The following is a 21,338-nucleotide window of genomic DNA, read 5'->3' as shown; positions in this document are numbered from 1 at the left end:
GGGTTAGGGCATTGGTAGTTGGGGGCTGTGATGCAAATAAAAATTGGAGTTTCTTTATTTTTATTTTTTAATTAAGGATAGGAAGAGATGAGTTAAGAGGGCTTAGTTGGATACGTGATTTGTTTTTTGGGTGGATTCCGTTGCAAAACTTGTTTTTGGGGTGGATTCTCTTGCAAACCTTGAGAGAAGGTTTATTCTCTCAACCATTTTATAATAATAATAATTATTATTATTATTATTGTAGTTGTTATTTTCTCCCTGTATCAATTGGTATCAAAGCCCTTAGATTCATGCTGATATGGAAAGCCTTGAAATCTTAGAAGATTTTCAAAGCGAAGTTCGTGACATGAATCAGCGATGGCAGCGATTGGATCAAAGATTTTACAGAATCAAAGAAGACCTAGTAAAGAGTTTTAGCAAAGTAGTAGAAAATTATCTACAAGACCTATTTCATAGATTGCAATCAGAGCAAGAGAAAAAAGAATATAAAGAGGTAAGTCTCGATACAAAAGCTGACGTTGATGTGAAGAAAAAGAAGAAATTTTGAAAATCAATTATGATGATGAAGATATGTGTGATGCAGTATCCGAAATCCAACTAAGTGAGTTTGAAGGATAATCAAGATTGAGCCCGAAATCAATGTGTTCTACTTCTACACGAAGCATTCGATGAATGAGTTTAATAATGAAATTGAAGAAAAGGTGTTGAGGCACATGGTGGGATTATATTATCAATTATTAGATGGTGATTCGCTTCAAGCTCGATGTCAAGCTTCTCTCAACCCGAAAAGAATGATGCAAATAAAACTTTGGAGTTTATTTATTTTTATTTTTAATTAGGTATAGGAAGAGATAATTTAAGAGGACCTAGTTGGTTGCATGATTTGTTTTTGAGCTGGATTCCCTTGCAGACCTTATTTTTTGGGTGGATTCCCTTGCAGACCTTGAGAGATGATTTATTTTCTCAACCATTTTTCTTTTTTATTTTTAGTATTCTGGTTGTTATTTTCTCCCTGCATCAAGCTGATACCTCAACATAATATCCCACCCTCCATTCTCATCATTGATATGTAGAGAAAAAAGATAAAGTGGCAATATCAATTCATGTCGTGTCATCGGCTTAACTAAATAAATATGTTTGTTGGCAAAGGTGTATATGAAGTCTTGGCTAAAAGTGGTGTTACATTTTGTTATAAAAGGTCCACAATAAGCTTTTGGGAAGGCGATGAATATCTCAGATAGTATGTTTGTTGCTCAATAGTGTATCCATTAAAAAATATTGCTTAGTTCAAAGGAGGTTTTGCTAAAGTTGGATATGGAGAAGGTTTAGGGTGCAGTGGCAAATGCTTATAGGGATTACGAGATGTATGGGGTTTGGGGCAAAATGGAAGAGGTAGATTTGGGGATGTCTATCTTCTAGTGACTTCTTAGTCTTAGTAAATGGTTCACCAAAAGGTTTTTTTGCAGCAAGCATAGGTTTAAGACAAGGTAATCGTCTATCTTCCTTCCTCTTCACATTAATGGCAGATGCCTTTAGTCAGTTGATCTCTAAAGTTGAAGGTTTTGGCCAGTTTAATGGGTTTAAGGTATGTCAAAATGGGAGAGCCATATCACATCTAAAGTATGCCGATGATTCCATGATCTTTTGTGAGGCCAATGGGAAAGAAGTAGCTTATATCACCAATTTTCTATTATTTTGTGAGGAAGTTTGGATTTGAAGGTAATGTTTAAGAAGACCCCTTTCTTTAGAATCAATTGTGATAGAGATCTTGTTGGAGCTTTGGTTTTAGAGGTTGGATGTAAGATTGATATTTTCCCTATAAACTATCTTGGTATGCCCATTTCTGATTGTAAACCATCAAGAACAGTTTGGGATCCAGTTCTAAAGAGAGTTTATGTGAAACTTGATCTCTGGAAATGTAAAGTTGGTTTTGGGGGGGCATATCACTTTGGTTAGATCATGTTTAGCAAATCTTCCTATTTATATAATGTCTTTGCTAGTGATGCATGTGTCGGTGTGCAAAGAACTTGAAAAACTGAAGAGGAATTTCTGATGGGGGCATATGAATTGCAATAGAAGTATCATTTGGCGAGTTGGAAGAAGATATGTGCAGCCAAAATTGAGGGAGGTTTTGGGATAAGAAAATTGAAATCAGTCGATCGGGTTAGTTTGGCAAAATGGTGGTGGAGAATTCTTTTGAAAATTAACTTTGGTATCCGATGGTGAATGAGAAATACAGGGTTTCTAGAGATTTTATTATGCCAAGCCCTTATAATTTAGGTGCTGGAAGATATCCCCTTTTTTATTACGCCCATGTCCTTTGTTTCATTTTTTTTTTTCTTTTTTTTATAAAATACCCTTAGTTCATTACTTTATGTTTAGAATGGTGGTCTTTTTCTTTTGGCTGAGCGATTCGTCCAGAACTTGAATTTATGAACTGAATTTTTTAGTGAATTTTTTGGTAATTGGGATGGTTTGGAACTTCAAGTTCTAATCAATCATATATGTGCTTTTTCAGCCCAATAAAAAGTAGCGTGCTCTTATAGGAGTGCATTGTAGACTTTGTTCCTCAAAACAAAATACCTAATTAAATTAGATATCCGAATTTCTTTGTCAAAATAATAATTTGGTGATTCAAAATTAGATAGAATAATACATTCACCCTGTAAAAAAGTGAAAAAGGATGCACATTTGGAATTAAAATTAATCAAATGAACATCATCTCATTAAATGCACACAAATCATTCTTTTAATTTTTTTATAAGGTAATCCTCAGGGTGCTCTGCTCACTATAAACTTTCCCCCTTGGTTAAAATGTAAAATTTTGTTCCAAATTTTGAGATCCGCTTTACAACAGCCATGTGATAATTTTAAAAAAGAAATAAAAGTTGATTTTTCTATTTAAACATGTGTTTTATCGACGGATTAAGTGTACATTGTGTTTTCACAAGAGCGCATTCTACGTTTTCTTTTGTTGTTTCAAACTCCCTACTGCCCCAATTCCTAAATAAAATGAGTTGGAACTTTAAATTTCGAACCATCTTTTTGCCCAGGAAAATAATACCATGGTTTGGATATTTGAAATTCTTCACCCAGAATATTTTGAGAAAAATTAAAAATCATAAAAAGACACTTTAAAACATAATGGATATTTGCAAAAAAATTCCTATGATGCCATATATTTGCACATTATCTAATACTAGTAACCTGCACCTGCATTGCAGGTGTTATTAAAATGTTATACATGTATATCTTTTAATGATAGTTTATGAGAAAAATAAATTTAAAAAATCTAAAATAAAATATAGAATGAAATAAAAACTAAACAAAATTCTAGAATAAACTTCTCACACATATAGGGAGAAAATGAAAGGGAGATAAAATATTTTTCATAAACAATTGAAATTAGACAAATTTTACGAAATGATTAAATTGTTTATACATAATGTTAAATAACACGAAATTTTAATAAATCAAATTTAATAACATAGAAAGGATATTATATGATTATTAATTCAACTATAGTGCTACTTATTACATATAAAAATAAATTTAGTACTATATAATTATTCATATGTTATTAAATTATTAAAATAGATTAATAGTATTTAACTAAAATTATAAGAATGTAACATAATTGTCGTATAGGACAAATCAAAGTATATTTCCTATCATTATACTAAATAAATTATAATTATAAAAGTATAATAATTATTATTTATGTACACATTTTGATCACATTTATAATGTCAACTAAAAGTATCTCGAAAAATAAGAAAATTAATGTGGAATATTTCTTTATAATAATATTACTATTGTATAGTTCTATTTATAATAATTATTTGTGTAATAAGTATAACAATAAGTAAAATATTAGAATTATACTATTTATATAATCAAAATGGTTAATTATTATTGATAAATATTACAAATTGATATAAAACATATAAAAATTGTAAAATTTAATAATTTTTTGAATAAATAATAAATATTATATGGTTTCAATAACTTTAAATTTATTCATATTAATATCCCCATTCATGTTAATTATTATGAATAATAGTTTTCGTAATAATATATTATGTTTATTAATTCTTTGTATTAATTATAAGGTATATATTAGTTATATATAATTCTTTATTAGCAATGAACGATGCTAATACATTAATTTATGTAACTGTCATTATACTATTATAATTAATTGTTATTGTCAAATTAATGTGCTACTAATCGATTAATTAAAATATATAATTTAGATAATTCTATACAACACTATAGTTATGAAAATAAACGAAAATATTATCATCATTATTCAAATTACTTAACCACAATTACTGCAAAATGATATTCTCCTTATTTTTGAATCTAATAAATAAAATATAATTAGGTTAAATGGCAAATGACACAAATAAATAGAATACTAAACTACAACAAATAAAAAAAAGTCATTTTATTGCCTAATATTTTAAGAGGATGTTTAAAATTTGACAACATCCAGATATCTATGATTAACTGGTATATTGGCCGTAAATCACGATTTGATCAAAAAAATGTCAAAATTAAAAACAAGATAGAAAGTACATATAGAGATCAACCACAAATCCTAACGCCGAATGATATTCTTCTTTATTTTTGAATCACATAATAAATTAACTTTATTAATTTAATAAATAAAAAATGATTAGGCTAGGTGGCAAACGGCACAACAAATATAGAAGTGAAAAGAGGAGAATGTAAGAGATTTAAGGAGAGAAAAAAAAAAAAAAGATATTTAAGGAGAGATGGAGAGAGATTTAAGGATAGAGAGGTAAGTGAGAGGGGAAAAAGAAAAGAAATAAGGAGGAAATTACGAGGGTATTTATTTAGGAAAGGTTTTTTATGTTCTTTCTACAACATAGAAGTTCTATCCTCTCCCTACCATCCAGCCATCAATTTTTATCAAGAGAGCGACTCGCTGTTTGATCTTAGATCCGACGTCTCAAAGTGTTTTATTTTTAATTTTTTAATACAAATTTTATGAATATGAAATTTGGTACGTGATATCTTCTCATTGAAGCGCACCTATAAAAAATATTAACAATAATTTTTTGATAAAATATAATGACCAAAATACCCCTTGAGATTTTTAGAGGTATTTTGGTCATTTTATTTTATTGAAAATATATTTTTTATATTTTTCATTAGTGCGAGTTTAATAGAGGAATGGACGTCCAAAATTTGATATCAAAATAGTTTATAGAAAAAAAATTAAAAATAAAATAATATAAAGACATGACATTATGATTGGAGCAATCTTAATACTCCATTAAAAAATAGATGGTTGGATAGAACTTCTATAGGGAGAACATAGAAAGCTTTCTCATTTATTTAAGGAAAGAGATCGTAAAGAGCTTTCCCCATTTATTTAGGGAGAGAAATTGTTTGAGAAATTTAAGAAGGTGAGAACGTTTGACTTCGATATTTTTGAATAGTGAGATAGTAGTTGAATCGTTTTTAGAATGAGAAAAAAAATAGAGTGCGACACGTAACATACAAATAAAACGTGTTTCTTTCTCTTTTAATATATAGTAATATTTCTCTTTTAATATATAGTAATATTTCTCTTTTAATATAGTAATACTTCTCTTTTAATAAAACGTGTTTCTTTCTTTGATTTCGATGCTTCAGAAGCGTTCACTCCTGAGGCCTAGTCAAAATGACTGAACAACAAGACCTATGCAATGCTTGACAACTGTAAGTTTCCTCTACGTAAAATTTTGTACACTTGTTGCTCATCTGATGGAAAGCCGTAGCCTATATAAAGCTCCATTTTCAAGCAAAACTAACATATCAACTGTAACAAGAAGAGAAAAAGATTAAAACGGAAGAATGGATCGCTCTCAGGATATTAGGTACAAGGCTGGTGAAGCTAAGGGCCATGCTCAGGTACTCTCTCTCTCTAGTATTTTGGAGAATTTTATGTTGGTTTTTGATAGTGTAGACCTCTACTTGAAAATTTTGATGTGTGGAGTGGTGTTCAGGTGAAGAAAGATGAGATGGTGAACAAGGCGAAAGACACAGCTCAGACGGTGAAGGATAAGGCGAGTGATGCGGCGCAATCGGCGAAGGATAGCATGTCCAGCAATTCGCAATCCGCTCGTTGCTCTGCACAAGAGAGCAAGGAAGAGGCTGCTGGTTTTCTCCAACAGGTCTCTCTCTCAAAATTGTCACTCATAAAAGTCTTTCATGTTTGCCTTTCCCCAAATTCGTCTTTATCTTTTTCTTTATCTTTTTCCTTTTTCTTCAGACTGGGGAGCAGGTGAAGAACATGGCTCAAGGAGCAGTGGACACTGTGAAGAACACACTTGGCATGAACGACAACAGACCCAATTGATGCCGTCCATGTGTGGCCTCGTGGTTTTATTTGGATTTTTGAGATTATTTGTTGAGATTGCATTGTCTTGTTTTTTTTTTCTTTGGTTTTTTTGTTTCCTATTTTGTTGTTTGTCTCCTTGGCGTCCGCTTCGTTAGAGGAGGATGTGAGCATGGAAAACCCTTTGTCATATGTTTTCCTGCTTTGTTTGAAGAAAAGACTTCAATATAAAGGCCAAGAATTTTGAGTCAAGACCAAGAAAATAAGTTTATTGACATGGGTGTGGTATGGCTGTATTCTTAAACAATCAAATCAAATTAAAGTGTTCTTCCCAATTTTATCATGAGATGCAATTTTGGTGTGAAAAATTCATAGGCAGTTGGGAAATTCTCTTCTAGTCTCTAATTATAAAATTTTAAATTCAAAAACTGATTTAAATCAAGCAGATTTATAAACACATTGAAAATCTGAAAAATAGACCGTCCTGATATTGCAAGATGTATTATCCTTAGGACTTAAAATCTCTTTTTTCTTGATAACTATACATCTTGATTTCAAGATAATCGATTAGCAACATCAAAACAACTTTTTTTTTTTTAAAGATTTTAGAGGGACATTTTAATAACATAAGTTTGCAATCACTATATTTGAAAATCTAAAGTACAAGAATAATTATGACCTTATTGTGCTAAAAGAGAATGAGAGAGAGAGAATCCATTTTTTTGGTGGTTCCAAAGCCTAAATTAGTTATGTTAGGCAATTATAGAAAAAACAAAACCATTAGGAAAACAGCTAGTAGATATAATTTGTTTTCAACATAGAAACTCAATAAAAAAAGCTATAGAAAGTAAATCTCATGCATTTAGCTCTTAGTCTGGGTCTAGGACCACTTCGATTAATATTCACCTAAAAGAATGTAACTATATTTCTACAAAAGAACAACAAAAGAGCATCTACTATCAAATAATTATGTTGGCTATTTTATTTAAGAAGTAATTACCTGGTCATATTCATGCAACAATCAAAGAAGCAAAAAAGTGCTCTAAAATCTTGCCAATGCCAACATCCCATTTGCTATATTTACATCCAGCATACCTCATTGTTATACTTCAACAAAAATGGGGAAAAATAATGGAGAACATAATGTGTACGTTTTATCAAACACAATTATCAAACGAAGAAAAAAAACATTAAATCAAGGAAAAAGTTTATATAGTGCACTTAAAAACGATTTATTAGAAGAGGTTTTTCCAATGTCGGAAAACCTTCAAATCAATTATCTCAACCTCGAGATGTATAGACAAGAAAAAAAAATGGATTTCCTGTAATATATTATCTGGGCCTTCAATTTTTAATATTGTCAAGAGTTATAGATCAGCCTAATTTACACTGTTTTTGAAGCTTTAAATTTATAATTAGATATGAAAATGAAAATTTAAGTCATCACAAAGATTTCTACTACTGAAAAATCATCTTTCGAAATTACTTGGAGGTACGCCTTACTTTGATTGTTTAGAGCCTCAACCTTATACAAACCACACCCTTAATTCAAACCTACCGCGGTCCAAGCTAGCATACCTCTTACCTATAACTACACATTATAACCAACACCCAATTATCCTCCAAAAAATAACTGTATAGACAAATTGTACAAAATTATAAGTTAGAGATACATGTTAGCAAGCATGTAATTAGTCATTTCAAATACAACTCTTAGCTAAAAAATTCAACTTAATATTAAATCAAAAGTCTTCAAATTGAAACTGAAATAAAACATTAGAGAACTGCATATGTTATCAAACAATTGTCTTGGACCGTTATTTTAATGAATAATTTTTTATGTGTATACATGCAATACACAATTAAAATGGAGAAGCAAACAGATGTAAATAAATCATTTTAAAAAAATACCATAAATCAAATATTGGAGAAAATGTGTAAAATTCACCAATGATTTACATTAGGGGTGCAGTTTGTATAGGGCCTAGGCTCTAAACAACCAAATTAGAGCCTACCTTCAAATAGTGTCGAGAAATGTGATTCCAATACTGGAAATCTTTGTAATAGCCTTAAAAATATATTTCACCTTTATTTATGAAGTTTAAAGCTTCAAAAATAAAGTAGATCATAAGATCTATGAAAAATTGAAAATCTTGAAAATTGACAGTCCAAAAATGCATTAAAATACATTATTTTCAAAACTTTAAATCCACGTTTTTCTCATGTCCATACATCTTGATGTCGGGATGATCAATTTGAGGATATTTGGGCATCAAAACAACCTCTTCTAGTAAACTTTTTGTGGTAGGCTCTAATTTGATTGTTTAGAGCCTCGGCTCTATATAAACTTTTCCCTTTACATTATAAATAAAATCCAAAAAAGCATTGAATATGTTTCATCAAACAACTATCTATGTTTCATCAAACAACTGTCTATGAAAAATAAAGTTTCTTCAAACAACATAGAATAATAAAATGTTTATGAAATAGGAATCTACGGGTGAAGGAAAATGCAATGCAAAATCTGAATTGAGCGGCTTTTCACCATATGCAGTCCGAAGGCAATATATGTTGGACATGGTGCTGCTTCGGGGTAAGCTATGAAATTGAATCCTCATGGCAGAAATCATTCTATTAATTTGATGGGAATCGAATCTTTGTAGCAGCAACCGTGGTACCATTCGAATGGGGATTTGAAAAAATAACAGATGATGTAGAGAAACTTGACCGAAATTAGGAATAAATTAAAGAACATCTCGTCGGAGGTAACAAAATTAAATCCTCCTAATGGGTAGCCTTAGAAGGCTAATTTTATCAATTTCAAACAATCATATATTTTCAATAGAATTTCACTCTAAAATGGTGGAACAGTAGCATCATTTTTTACTTCAATTGTTCATTTGTTTGAGAAATTTTCAAAATTCTTGAAGATCTAGGAAGAGGACCTTGGAAACAGAAAGTTCGAATGAGTTTAAAACAGACATGATAGTTCGAAACAGTACGAAAGCAATCATTATTAATGGATCTGACCGAATTCTCCTTTCTACAGATTGTTATGTCTCTTATGGGTCATAATCCTTGTGAATTGAACTACCAGGGTCTAAAACTGCTCAACCCAAGCTCTACAAATCGTAGTATCATTGCGAATTCCAAGTTCTAAATAAAACTCAGATTGATCTGATTTATATTATTCTGGGTTCCCAAAAGGGCAACTTGAAACTAGCTTTGACAATAGATCCATTTGCTCCAATAATGAAAGGCACGAGAGGCTCTCGCTGTCCTAGGGATATTTAACGCATCAGACTCGCAAGATCCAAAAGACTTTTACCCAATCCTTAGGCTCACCCTGACTCACATGTGTCTTCCAGGTATTGAACGCCACTAACTCAGAATATCCAAAAGGATTTGGCCCAGGGCTCAGGCTAAATGTGTCCTAGCCAGCCGTGTACGTGCACACAAATTAAAAGCAACGCAAAAGCCTTGGTCTCTCACTCTCTTCCAATGGTCCATGCCAGCCTTTGGGCTTTCGGACCAGGCCGGGATTGTGGCCCACCATTGGGCCTTTTATGTGCTCCGGCCGGGCTGAAAAGGCCAGTAAAGCCCAAAAACTTGCCAACAAGCCGGACTGGCCTAGGGAGTCCGAAAATATTTCAATCATGTCCATTTAGAAGCTCTTTTCTTTTCTTTTTTCTGTTTTTTTAAATAAATCTTCACTCTTCAAACTTTTTTTTGTTGTAGTAAGCCAAAAAAAAAAAATAGTTGCTAACATATTTTTTAGAAAATTTAAAATCCACTCTCTCTCTAAAAACTCAATCTCTCTTGTTCTATCTAAAAACCCATTTTTTCTCTCTAGAAACCCAATCTCTAAACCCATATGTCTTTCTCTCTCTAAAAATTCAATCTCTCTTGAAACCCAAAAAGTATTTTAGCACTTTTTTTTTTTTTCTTACTTCAAACAAAAAAAAGTTTGAAGGGAGATAATATTTTTTTTAAAAAATAAAAATGCCTCTTAATGGGCCCCAAACATGTTCTTTTCGGCTGATCAAGGCTGGGCCTTACCAAGCCAGGCCAAAATAGTTTTCAGGCTTTTACCGGGTGCGGTCCAGCCCGGTGGTAGCCGTACCTGTAAGGGTAAGGAAATACCCCACGTAGAAGGCCATAAAGAGGCTTGCCCCTAGAAATTGTGAGCTTAAAACTTTGAATTAAGTCCTAACCATGCCTTAAGTTTGAAATTGTGGGAAACATGTATAATGGAAATAGACGGGCTTTAAAACTTCCTATCCCATTAGGAACTGTCGATCACTGGGTCGGCGATGCTAGCCCCAACCCCACCGAGTCCCATCAATATTATCTTTTATTGTTTTTTTTTTAATGGGTGCAGTTGGCATATGCATGCATCCTTAGCTGTTGAGGTAAGGTGCGCCTTCAAATTTTATCATGGTATATAATTTTGATGTAAATGTTATTAGGATTATCTCAAAATTTATTTTTATATCTAATTATAAAATTTTAAATTTAAAAAAAAGTTAAAATCAACTAAATCTATAAACATATGAAAATCTTGAAAATGGACAGTATAGATAATATGTTGTAAAATGCACTATTTCTGAGACTTAAAATCTTTTTATTTTTCATGGTCATACATCTCGATGTCGAGATGATCAATCAAAAGGTTTTTCAACATTAAAACTAGTTTTTTCGATGAATTTTTGAGACGCATCTATAGCTCTACATTATAAAGTTGCAACCATTTATAAACTTTTTCCTTTTTTAATTGATTTTTAATTTGTTTGGCCAATCCAAATTGGTACATGAGTGGGAGATCGAAAATAGCAATTCAACACCTGATATCGAGTTTAAAAACCTACGTGGTCGTGTTACAAATTTTACTCCCGGTTGGGGGCATAAGGAGAAGTGTATGAAATTTTGGAATAAAGTTTTTATTTTGGGTACTGCGGCTAGGAAGGTCTTTATCATAACCCTTTGGTAGTAGGGCTGAGAATTTACCTGACCTGAATCTAAAATTTTGATTTTAGATTTTATTTGGATCCAGGTATGGATCCTAGAATTGGATTTGAAATTCGGATTTTGATCCAAAATTCAGATCCAAATGAAATTACAGGTGGACCTGATCGGGATCTAACCTTTTTTCTAAAATAATATATTTTTATTTTATACATATGTATTTAAATAGTATAATTTATGAATGTAATTTAAATTTTTAACCTAACCCCCACTATTGGTTAATAGAAGATGAATGGTGGGGATCCTTTGTTTTTCTCTCTCTATCATTTTAAACCAGTGGTTTAAAAAACGGATCGGTGCCCTGGATCGGGCACCCCAAAACCCATCCAGATCAGTGAATCAACGGTTCAGATCAAGAATTGGCAAAATCGATCGGGTTCGGCAAAAAACCAAATACACAAAAATTATTAAAAATCATTATAAATGTTGTTTTCAAAGAATCCAATAAGAAATAGGGGTACTACATTATTAACTTTCATTTTTTTCATCCATGTTCTTTCCCTGTATGAACTTATGTTAAATTAAGATTAGTATTGTTTTAATTATAATATAGGATTATTATAATCTAGATATTTGTATAATTATGAATTATAATATAGTATTATAATATTACATCAAAATAATTTAAAAATATTAGAAAACACTTCTATATAATTTAAAAATAATTTTAATGTATATAAAAATAATTATATTGATATAAATTTAACATAATTCTATTAAGTTATTAACATAAATAAACAACAATTATGTTAATTTTTGTAAATTATTACATGGAATTTTATATTTGTAATTATATGTAATTAAAGATTAATTATATGCACTTTATGTTTGTATATTATAAAAAATAAATAAATAAAATTAACCTTAAAAAATATTAAATCTTAAAAAATATTAAATCTTAAAAATAAATAAATATATTAATTTAAAAAAAATTTATAGATCATTTCATTTGATAGATGTCCTTTTATAATAGAGATATCTATTTATAGAGTATTTAATTTATACATTATTGTACATATGAGAGAGAGTTATTTATAAAAGAGTTTAAGAAGTAGATGTGCACCACAAATGGTGTGCATTGAATTATCCCATATCCAAGCTTTGTTATAAAAAGTTTGTAACGCATGCACCTTAACGTGAATGTGTTATTGGGATGTGTTCGACAATGGCAAATTGCAAGGCAAAATGATTCATGACATCATCATTAAATTCTAAAAACAGATCTTGTTTTTTCATGCCATCATCAAATTCTAAAAAAAGGATCTTTGTTTTTCATGACATTATCAAATTCTAAAAAAAGGATCTCATTTTTTCACCGGGTGGGCGATACCCAATAATACCCTATACAGATCGACCCGATTATTCTTCTCACCAGAACAGGTTGGGCGATACCCTATCCGGATAGCTGATTTTTAATAAGACTGCTTTAAACAAAACCTAGGGTTTCTCTCGTCACTCTAGATAAAAAAAATTAGAGTTTCTCTCGCCTCTCTCTCGATCAAAAGTTTGGGTTTCTCTCTGTAAATCCATCTCTCATATCTCTCTCAAGTGAAATCCATCTCTCTCTGTCATCACTCTCATCTCTGTAATTTTTTTGTTTTGCAGTGTGGCTGTTAACGATTATGTGTCAGCAGTGAGGAAATTGGCTTGTGAGCTTCTGGATTTATTGGCAAAAGAGATGGGAATTGAGCCAAGGAATGCATTTAGTGGGTTCTTGAGAAACGAGAAGAGCGAGAAAGAATCAGTGTTCAGGATAAATCACTATCCTCCATGCCCTGAGCTTCAGTCCTCTTCTTACAACTCGATTGGCTTTGGAGAGCATTTAGACCCACATATATTTTTAGTTGAAAACCATGTGATTTCCACTAAATTTTCAGTTTTTGAATTGGGGAGAGGGCAAGAGTGAAGATGGTGGAGGTAAAGGGCTCTGCATGGATATCAAACATGTCGTTGCCTTTTCTAATTGAGTTTTTTTTTTTTTCTCATTTTGCTAGAGAGAGAACGAGAGTTCATTTCTAATTGTTTTTTTTTTTTTTTCTAGAGAGAGAAAGAGAGTTCAAACATGTAATGGTTTTTATCATTGAGTTTTCTTATTTTGCAAAAATTGGGAGCAAGGGTTTCGTGTCAAATTCAAACACGTTATTGCTTCGCTTTGTATCAAATTCAAACACGTTTTTGGTTTCCCTCGTTGATTTTTGTTATTTATCAAATTTTTTCACAATTTAGGCTTCCGGGCGATAATACCTCAAGTTTGGATAAATTTTGACTTTTTGAGGTCTTCTTTTTTGGTTTGGATATTTTTGGGAAGATTAGATTCCTAACACTAGTCAAAATTTACGGATGGCCAACAGTTTGTTCATCTAAGACCCAAAATAGGATTCAAATGGAATAAATTACGAATGGAATTCAAATGGAATAAATCTGGATCTGGATCTGAATCCGAATCTAGATTTGGATCCTATATAAAATTTTGGATTCTGATTCAGATTTTTTATAAAATTTTGGATTCAGATCCAAAGCCAAATAGTTAGGATTCGATCGGATCCTGATCCAGATCTGAATGGATCCAAACCCGTTCCAAAAAATTCTCACCCACACGTTGTAGCGACCCGCCACCCTCACCACCTAACCTTAGCCTAATCCTAAAATTTACCCTCACCACCTAACTTTAGCCTAGTCCTAAAATTTTAGAATAAATCGATAAAGTTGTAAGGGGCAAAAATATGAGATTGTACTTCACGGGATGTATAGTACATGCTTGATACATGAAATACGCTACAACACAGGGCAGTCTCCTAACCATTTTTTTTTTGAGGATTAGCCATATACCTAACACATTTTTGCTTTTTAGAGAAGGGGTTGGGTCATGGTGGCGCTTCACACCCTACTCACCAATGTTTTCATTCTCACCACTAACATCACTTTATTAATACTTTTAAAAAGCTTATTCCTAATTTATTTGAAAAAACAGGTAGGGGTCTGTCTTCTCCATTGTTAGTTTTTCATAAACAAAGATTACCCGTTACGCCATACCATGTAAAATACATCATTAGTTTATGATATATACTAAACATTTTGCGAAGTAATAAGGGGATTAAAGTCATGGTAGTAGTACCACTTGAGCCTCAGCTACTGGACTAGGTTTCCCACTGATGACTACTAATTATGGGGTAGTTTTAATAAGGGGATTAAAGTCATGGTAGTAGTACCACTTGAGCCTCAGCTACTGGACTAGGTTTCCCACTGATGACTACTAATTATGGGGTAGGAATACAGTCTCAGCTACCGGTCTAGGTTTCCATTCCCACTTATGACCACTAATTATGGGTTAGGCATTGATAAGAATGGAAACCTAGTCCAGTAGCTAAGTCACAAGTGGTGCTACCACCTTGACCTCAACCCCATTCTTAAACTACCAATTATTTTTAAACATAGATAGGTGTTGTATTCCCCTTATCTACCAAAAAAGGAAAAAAAAACATTGAAACGGATCATCGTGTGTAAATTTCCAGCAACGTTCTAAACTTTGGCCTCAGCCCATGGCCGAGGTAAGTTCGGCCTCAACCAGCGTTTTAAAAATTGCCGAGTCGAACCGGACTCGCCCGGTTCGACTCGGAATTCACGAAAAAGGGACCGGATCGGTTCAAAAACCGGGAATCGTCCGGTTCTAGAGAGAACCGGACGATTCCGCACAGTGACTCGCCGATTCACTGTGCGGAATCGGCGAGTCCGTGAAGAACACGGGTTGCACAGTGTTCTTCACGGATTTTTTTCAAATTTGTCATTTTTTGATCATTTTTTTTGTTTTTTTCGGCACGTGATCTGTTTTTCAAGCTGTAAACAGCTTTATTCAGCTTTTTTAACGATTTAATGGTGGAAAAATTGGTTGTTTTTGGATCAAGAAAACTTCGGGGTTTAGGGTTTCCGCCATTTTTGAAATTTCATGCCAAATAGGGCATGAATCTTTCAAAATTTGTAGGCATATTGATCTTAAAGCTGTGAATCAAAAGATTTTGTTACTAATTTGTGAAAATCGTTGAGAAAAACAGACTTTTTTGGAGATTGAAGGCTTCGGTTCACAAAAACAGGTAAGAACTTTGGGTTTTTTTGTTTTTCCGCCATTTGATTTATTTCATGGCATATTTTGAACAAAATGAGTTCAATAATTAGGGTTTTTAATCTTTATTGTGTCTAGTATGATTTAAAATTTTTAATTTTACGTAATCTGGTCAATTACAGCAAGAAATTTGATATGAACAGTGAGATGTCAGGGGAAAAAAATTCCGCTGTTTTTTTTTTTTTTTTCCGCCTTTTGATTTTGTTTTCATGATATATTAGAAATAATGTGTTAAAAATTTAGGTTTTTGATTCCTTATATTGTTGTTTATCAGAAATATAGTCAATTGGATGTAATTTATTCACTTGGAGGTGAATTTTTGAGTTAAAATCGCTTATGTAAAACGACTCTGTGAAGAACAAATTTTTTTTTTTTTTTTTTTTTTTTTTTTTTTTTTTTTTGTTGTAGCCCATGATAGAATTTTTTGTAATCTATGATCGAATTTTTTGTAATCCATGATCAAAATGTTTGTTTTTTTTTCTTGTAATCCATGATCGAATTTTATTTTTTATTTTTTATTTTTGTAACCCATGATAGAATTTTTTGTAATCCATGATCGAAATATTTGTTTTTTTTTGTAATCCATGATCGAATTTTTTGTTTTTTGTTTTTTATGTAACCCATGATAGAGTTTTTTGTAATCTATGATTGAATTTTTTGTTATCCATGATGTAATTGTTTTTTTCTTTTTTAGTAATCCACGATCGAATTTTTTGTTTTTTTTTGTTTTTTTTTTTTGTAATGCATGATCGAATTTTATGTAATCCATGAACGAATTTCTTGTAATCCATGATAGAATTTTCTGTAATCCATGATCGACTTTTTTGTAATCCATGATCGAATTTTATGTAATCCATGATCGAATTTTTTGTAATCCATGATAGAATTTTCTGTAATCCATGATCAACTTTTTTGTAATCCATGATCAAAATGTTTGTTTTTTTTACTTGTAATCCTTGATCGAATTTTTTGTGTTTTTTTTTTTTTTGTAACCCATGATTGAATTTTTTGTAATCCATGATGGAATTGTTTTTTTTTGTTCTTGTAATCCACGATCGAATTTTTTGTTTTTTTATGTTTTTTTTTTTTTTTGTAATCCATGATCGAATTTTATGTAATCCATGATCGAATTTTATGTAATCCATGATCGAATTTTTTGTAATCCATGATCGAATTTTTAGAAAATTTATGAATTTTTTTTTTTAATCCATGATCGAACTTTTTGAAAATTTGTTAATTTTTTTTTTAATCCATGATCGAATTTTTTGAAAATTTGCTGTACTTTTTTTTTTTATTTCTTTTTATCCATGATCGAATTTTTTGAAAAATGATGATTTTTCGAAAAGATGTGAAAATCGTGATAAAGTTTTGATTATCATGATGTATTAAACATTTAAACCTAATTTTTAATTTTTATTGTTTGAGTTTGCTGTAATTTTTTTTTTTTTTTTTTTCATGATCGAATTTTTTGAAAATTGATGATTTTCCAAAAAGATGTGAAAATCGTGACAAGGTTTTAATTATCATGAGGTATTAAACCATATTTTAAATTTTTATTGTTAAAGTTTTTGTTGAAAAAATTGTATGTTGATGGATTATTTATGCAAAAAAATGCATGTTATTATATTTTCAATACAAAACTGTATTTTTTTTATTTGTTGTTCATGGATTTTTAAGTTGGAATGACTGATGTTAGCCGGCTCTTTGAAGAATTGTTTTTATTATTAATTTTTTAATGCAAAAAATGTATGTTCTTGATAATTGAGTTGTAGCCATGTTTGGAGCTTGCATTTTGTATTATTCTAAATGTTTGTAATTGATATGTACGAAATATTATTGTCAAAAAAGGTATTTTGCAATAACAAATAACAACGAATATGACTACATGAACTACCGCAACATATTATCACTACATATTGTGATTATTTTTCTTTTTGAACTGTCAGGTTAATTTAAACTTTTTACATCTTAAAACAGTTGAATCATGTCAAGATCTATAGAAGACCCTGCATGGCAACATGGGGTCAGACTTGATCTCAACAAGAAAGACAAAATTATTTGTAATTACTGTCAAAGAGTGATAAGTAGTGGGGTACATAGGTTCAAGCAACACTTGGCAGGGGTTAAGGGAGAAGTTTCTGCATGCACTAGTGTCCCTAGTAATGTAAAAAAACAGATGGTGGCAATTCTTAATGCTAGCAAAGGTAAAAAAATTGCCAAACATAGGATGAATGAGGAGATAGCTAGTTTATATACACCATCAAGCAGGAATGATACAGAAGAGCAATATAATTATGACCTAAAAGAGCAATATAATAATGAGCTGGACATGGCCACAAGATTGAGTTTATATGAACAATATCAGAGGGAATGTGGGTTTAGAATGCCTGGTGGGTCTAGCTCAGACATGCATGGTGGGCCTAGCTCCGATATGCATGGTGGGCCTAGTTCAGATATGCATGGCGGGTCCAGCTCGAGCATGTATGGCGGGCCCAGCTCAAATATGTATGGAGAGGTTGGTGGCAATATGTATCAAGAAGAATCAGTTGTTGAAGAAATTGTTTCTAAGTTACCTAGGAGTGCCAGTATTGCAGGTCATGGTCGTAAAGACCCATTTCTCTCAAAGCCTAAGTCACAACAGATGACCTTAAAAGGCATGGTTAAAGGTACAAGAAACATGTTAGGGAGATATGTTGGTAAATGGTTCTACGATAAAGGGATTCCCTTTGATGCAGCCAATAGCCCATATTTTCCACCTATGGTTAGTGCAATCCAGAGAGCCGGGCCCGGGGTAAAACCCCCGACGGCATATGAGCTCAGTGGGCCAATATTAGACGAAGAGGTAGAGGAAGTTAAAAAGTGGATTGAAGAATATAAACAGAGTTGGCCAAGGACAGGAATTACTCTCATGAGTGATGGTTGGTTGAATAAAGTTAGCAAAAAGGAGTTTTTAAACTTCTTGGCCTATTCCCCAAAAGGTACAGCTTTTTTGTCTAGCAAAGACGTATCAAGGACGAAGAAGGATGCAAATTTCTACGTACGACTGTATGATCAGATAGTGGAGGAGGTGGGGGATAAGCATGTAGTCCAGTTTATTACGGACAATGCGCGTGCATGTGTTTCTGCGGGCAGCAAGTTGATGGATAAGAGGAAGCATCTAGTATGGACCCCGTGTGCTGCACACAGCATCGATCTTATGTTAGAGGAAATCGGTGAGATCAAAATTGTGAAGGAGACTCTAGATGAAGCAAGGTTGGTGTCGAGATTTATATACAACCACTCGAAAATATTATTTCTGTTTAGAGAACACTCTAAGAAAAAAGAGATAATCAGGCCTGCCATAACCCGCTTTGCGACCGATTACTTAGCTGTGGACTCCATTCGACAATCTGAAGGTGCATTAAAGAGATTGTTTACTTGTGAAGAGTGGTTAAATGACCGCCTCTCGAAGTCCAGTACCGGTATAAAAGTGGACAACATAATCTCAAATAGGCTGTTCTGGTCTCGATGTTCCAGTGTTGTAGAGGCCACTGCCCCTTTGGTCACGGTGTTAAGAATGGTGGATGCTGATAAGAAAGCTACCATGGGTATCCTTTATGAAGGTATTGAGAGGGCGAAATCAGCTATTGGGGAGAAGTGTAATTTTGCTAGCAAAGTGATCGAGATTATAGAAAAGAGGTGGAACACCAAATTCGGACGTCCAATTCATTATGCTGGTAAATATATATTTATATCATTACAATGTTTCAGTTTAAATCATTTTTTTATGAAATTGTAAATGACATTTTTCTACCTATATATTTTTTAGGTTACTACTTCAACCCAAAATTTTTCTATTTGACACCTGAACAACCCCACAAGATTATGGAAGGGGTCAGATACATTATTGCAAGGTTGGAGAGAAGCCATCGAAACCAAGTAGCAGCAATACAAGAGGTATTATTTAATGTTCGGGTAAGAACTTCATTGAGTTGTTATATTTGTGAGGAATAATGCACTAAAACGTAATATATTTGTTTTAGCTTGCTATGTATAGGGATGCTATAGGATCCTTCGGAACTAGACTTGCCAGAAATTCTCGAACTATGATGGATCCAGGTTATCCCCTCGCTAATATTTTGTTTATTCATATATTTAATCTTATGAATTGTTCTTGCCCTTACAATGCTTTTTACATTTTAATCCAGCTGAATGGTGGGAGATATATGGTACTGATGCACCTCACCTAAAGAGGATAGCAATCAAGGTGCTCTCCCAAACATGTTCTGCTACTGGCTGTGAGCGCAACTGGAGTACGTTCCAATGGTTGCACACTACTAGAAGGAATCGACTCGCTTCTGAGAAGCTTCATAAACTAGTCTACGTTCATTATAATTTAAACCTCAGAGAGCGACAAATAAGAAGGAAGCTTGAAGACTATGGGCCGATAGACTTAGACACAATATTTGTCACAGACACAGCAGACCGATGGGTAGTCGAAGAGGAGGAGCCAGTGTTGCACAAGAGAGCGTTCCTTGAGGCTATCGGTGATGAAGATATTGAAGAAACTGATGAGCGGCATGAAAGAGGAAGCAGCCAGCCAATGTATCCACAATATGTCGATGATATTGCACCTAATGAGGGAGAGTGGGAAGGGGGTCTAAGAGAAAATGAGAGAGATGATGATTCTGAGGCCACCCTATCCCAGCCATATTATTCACATATCGAGTCCCAACAGCAACAGTGTAGGGATGAGCACGACAGTGCAGGTGAGCATGAAGGATGGACAAGCTTCGGGGATTTTGGACTGGGAACACAACAAAACACTAACACTCAGGGATTTGGGAATAGTCAGACGCTCGCTAATATCGATGATTCGTTTTTAGATCGAATCAATGAATTGTCAAACGAATTCAATCAATGGCACCAGCGTGACCAAGAAGAACAACAACGTCGTCTATCATTTTATTTTTAGATCGTATGTTATTAATTTTATGCTTTATTGTAGTCCATGTATGTTGATATACTTATTCCATGATAATTCTATGTTTATCCTTTTGTGTGATGTAAATTAAATGTTGAATGGCGGTTCATGCAGGGAAAGAACATATCAATATTCGCATATTCATCTAAAAACATGAAAATTCTTAATGGAGTACCCTCATTTTTTATTGAATTCCTAAAAAACAATATTTATAATGAATTTTAATAATTTTTTCGGATTTTTTTGAAGCTTTATTCTGACCGATTCACCCGATTCCGATCCGGACCGCCGATTCGCCGATCCGGATCGCCGATTCGCCGATCCGGATCGGTTTTTGAAAAGCCCGATCCGGGTCACCGATCCGGTTTTTAAACCATTGGCCTCAACCCATGGCCGAGGTAAGTTTTGGCCGAATTAGTTGTACACAATATTTTCAAGCTTTAAGTATAATATTACTGCAAACTTATATTAGATATGTTGGAATGGTCTATTGGATAGAACTTCACCCTGATGAGGGATGGAATCCTGGCCATACCTTTTTTTTTAACACGGTGCAATAACCAACATGCCATCCCTTATTTTGTTAATAAAAAAAGGCACTTGTATATATATATAACCATTATTTTTCATCATTTCTTTAAAAAGAAAATGAGATGGACTCCGACAAGTTACTCGGACTTCCTTTATTTCGTTGATAAAAAGAAAATGAGATGGAATCTGACAACTTACTCGGACTTCCTTTATTTCGTTGATAAAAAAAAGGCACTTTTATATATATATATATATAAACTACTATTTTTCATCATTTCTTTAAAAAGAAAATGAGATGGACATGGACAGGTTATTCGGACTTCTCGAGTACCTCGCCTCGGCTAGGACCC

General features: G+C 32.7%; 2 protein-coding genes across 2 annotated transcripts; both read left to right on the top strand.

Annotated features, from left to right (window-relative positions):
* The first annotated feature begins 5,838 nt into the window (after positions 1-5,838).
* UNE15 (Late embryogenesis abundant protein (LEA) family protein) lies at positions 5,839-6,604 on the top strand. Its single transcript, XM_006854332.4, has 3 exons — positions 5,839-5,925; positions 6,021-6,188; positions 6,287-6,604. Exons 1-3 carry the CDS (start codon positions 5,869-5,871, stop codon positions 6,371-6,373), a joined length of 312 nt encoding a protein of 103 aa, XP_006854394.1. The 5' UTR covers positions 5,839-5,868; the 3' UTR covers positions 6,374-6,604.
* A 10,539-nt stretch (positions 6,605-17,143) lies between these two features.
* Positions 17,144-20,544, top strand: LOC148781231 (uncharacterized). The gene is made up of 4 exons (XM_088872948.1): positions 17,144-19,210; positions 19,303-19,430; positions 19,517-19,592; positions 19,682-20,544. Exons 1-4 carry the CDS (start codon positions 17,479-17,481, stop codon positions 20,446-20,448), a joined length of 2,703 nt encoding a protein of 900 aa, XP_088729074.1. The 5' UTR covers positions 17,144-17,478; the 3' UTR covers positions 20,449-20,544.
* Positions 20,545-21,338: the final 794 nt, after the last annotated feature.

The sequence above is a fragment of the Amborella trichopoda genome, chromosome 7 (genome assembly GCF_054954075.1).
Source record: "Amborella trichopoda isolate Santa Cruz 75 chromosome 7, AtrichopodaSantaCruz75HAP2 v2.0, whole genome shotgun sequence".
NCBI lineage: Eukaryota > Viridiplantae > Streptophyta > Magnoliopsida > Amborellales > Amborellaceae > Amborella > Amborella trichopoda.
This window is presented reverse-complemented; position numbering and strand designations above follow the sequence as displayed.

Coding starts and splice junctions, on each gene's coding strand:
- UNE15 (XM_006854332.4), top strand. CDS start 5,869: ATGGATCGCTCTCAGGATATTAGGTACAAGGCTGGTGAAGCTAAGGGC. Junction 5,926..6,020: donor AAGCTAAGGGCCATGCTCAG/GTACTCTCTCTC, acceptor AGTGGTGTTCAG/GTGAAGAAAGATGAGATGGT. Junction 6,189..6,286: donor CTGCTGGTTTTCTCCAACAG/GTCTCTCTCTCA, acceptor CTTTTTCTTCAG/ACTGGGGAGCAGGTGAAGAA.
- LOC148781231 (XM_088872948.1), top strand. CDS start 17,479: ATGTCAAGATCTATAGAAGACCCTGCATGGCAACATGGGGTCAGACTT. Junction 19,431..19,516: donor AAGTAGCAGCAATACAAGAG/GTATTATTTAAT, acceptor TATTTGTTTTAG/CTTGCTATGTATAGGGATGC. Junction 19,593..19,681: donor TCGAACTATGATGGATCCAG/GTTATCCCCTCG, acceptor ATTTTAATCCAG/CTGAATGGTGGGAGATATAT.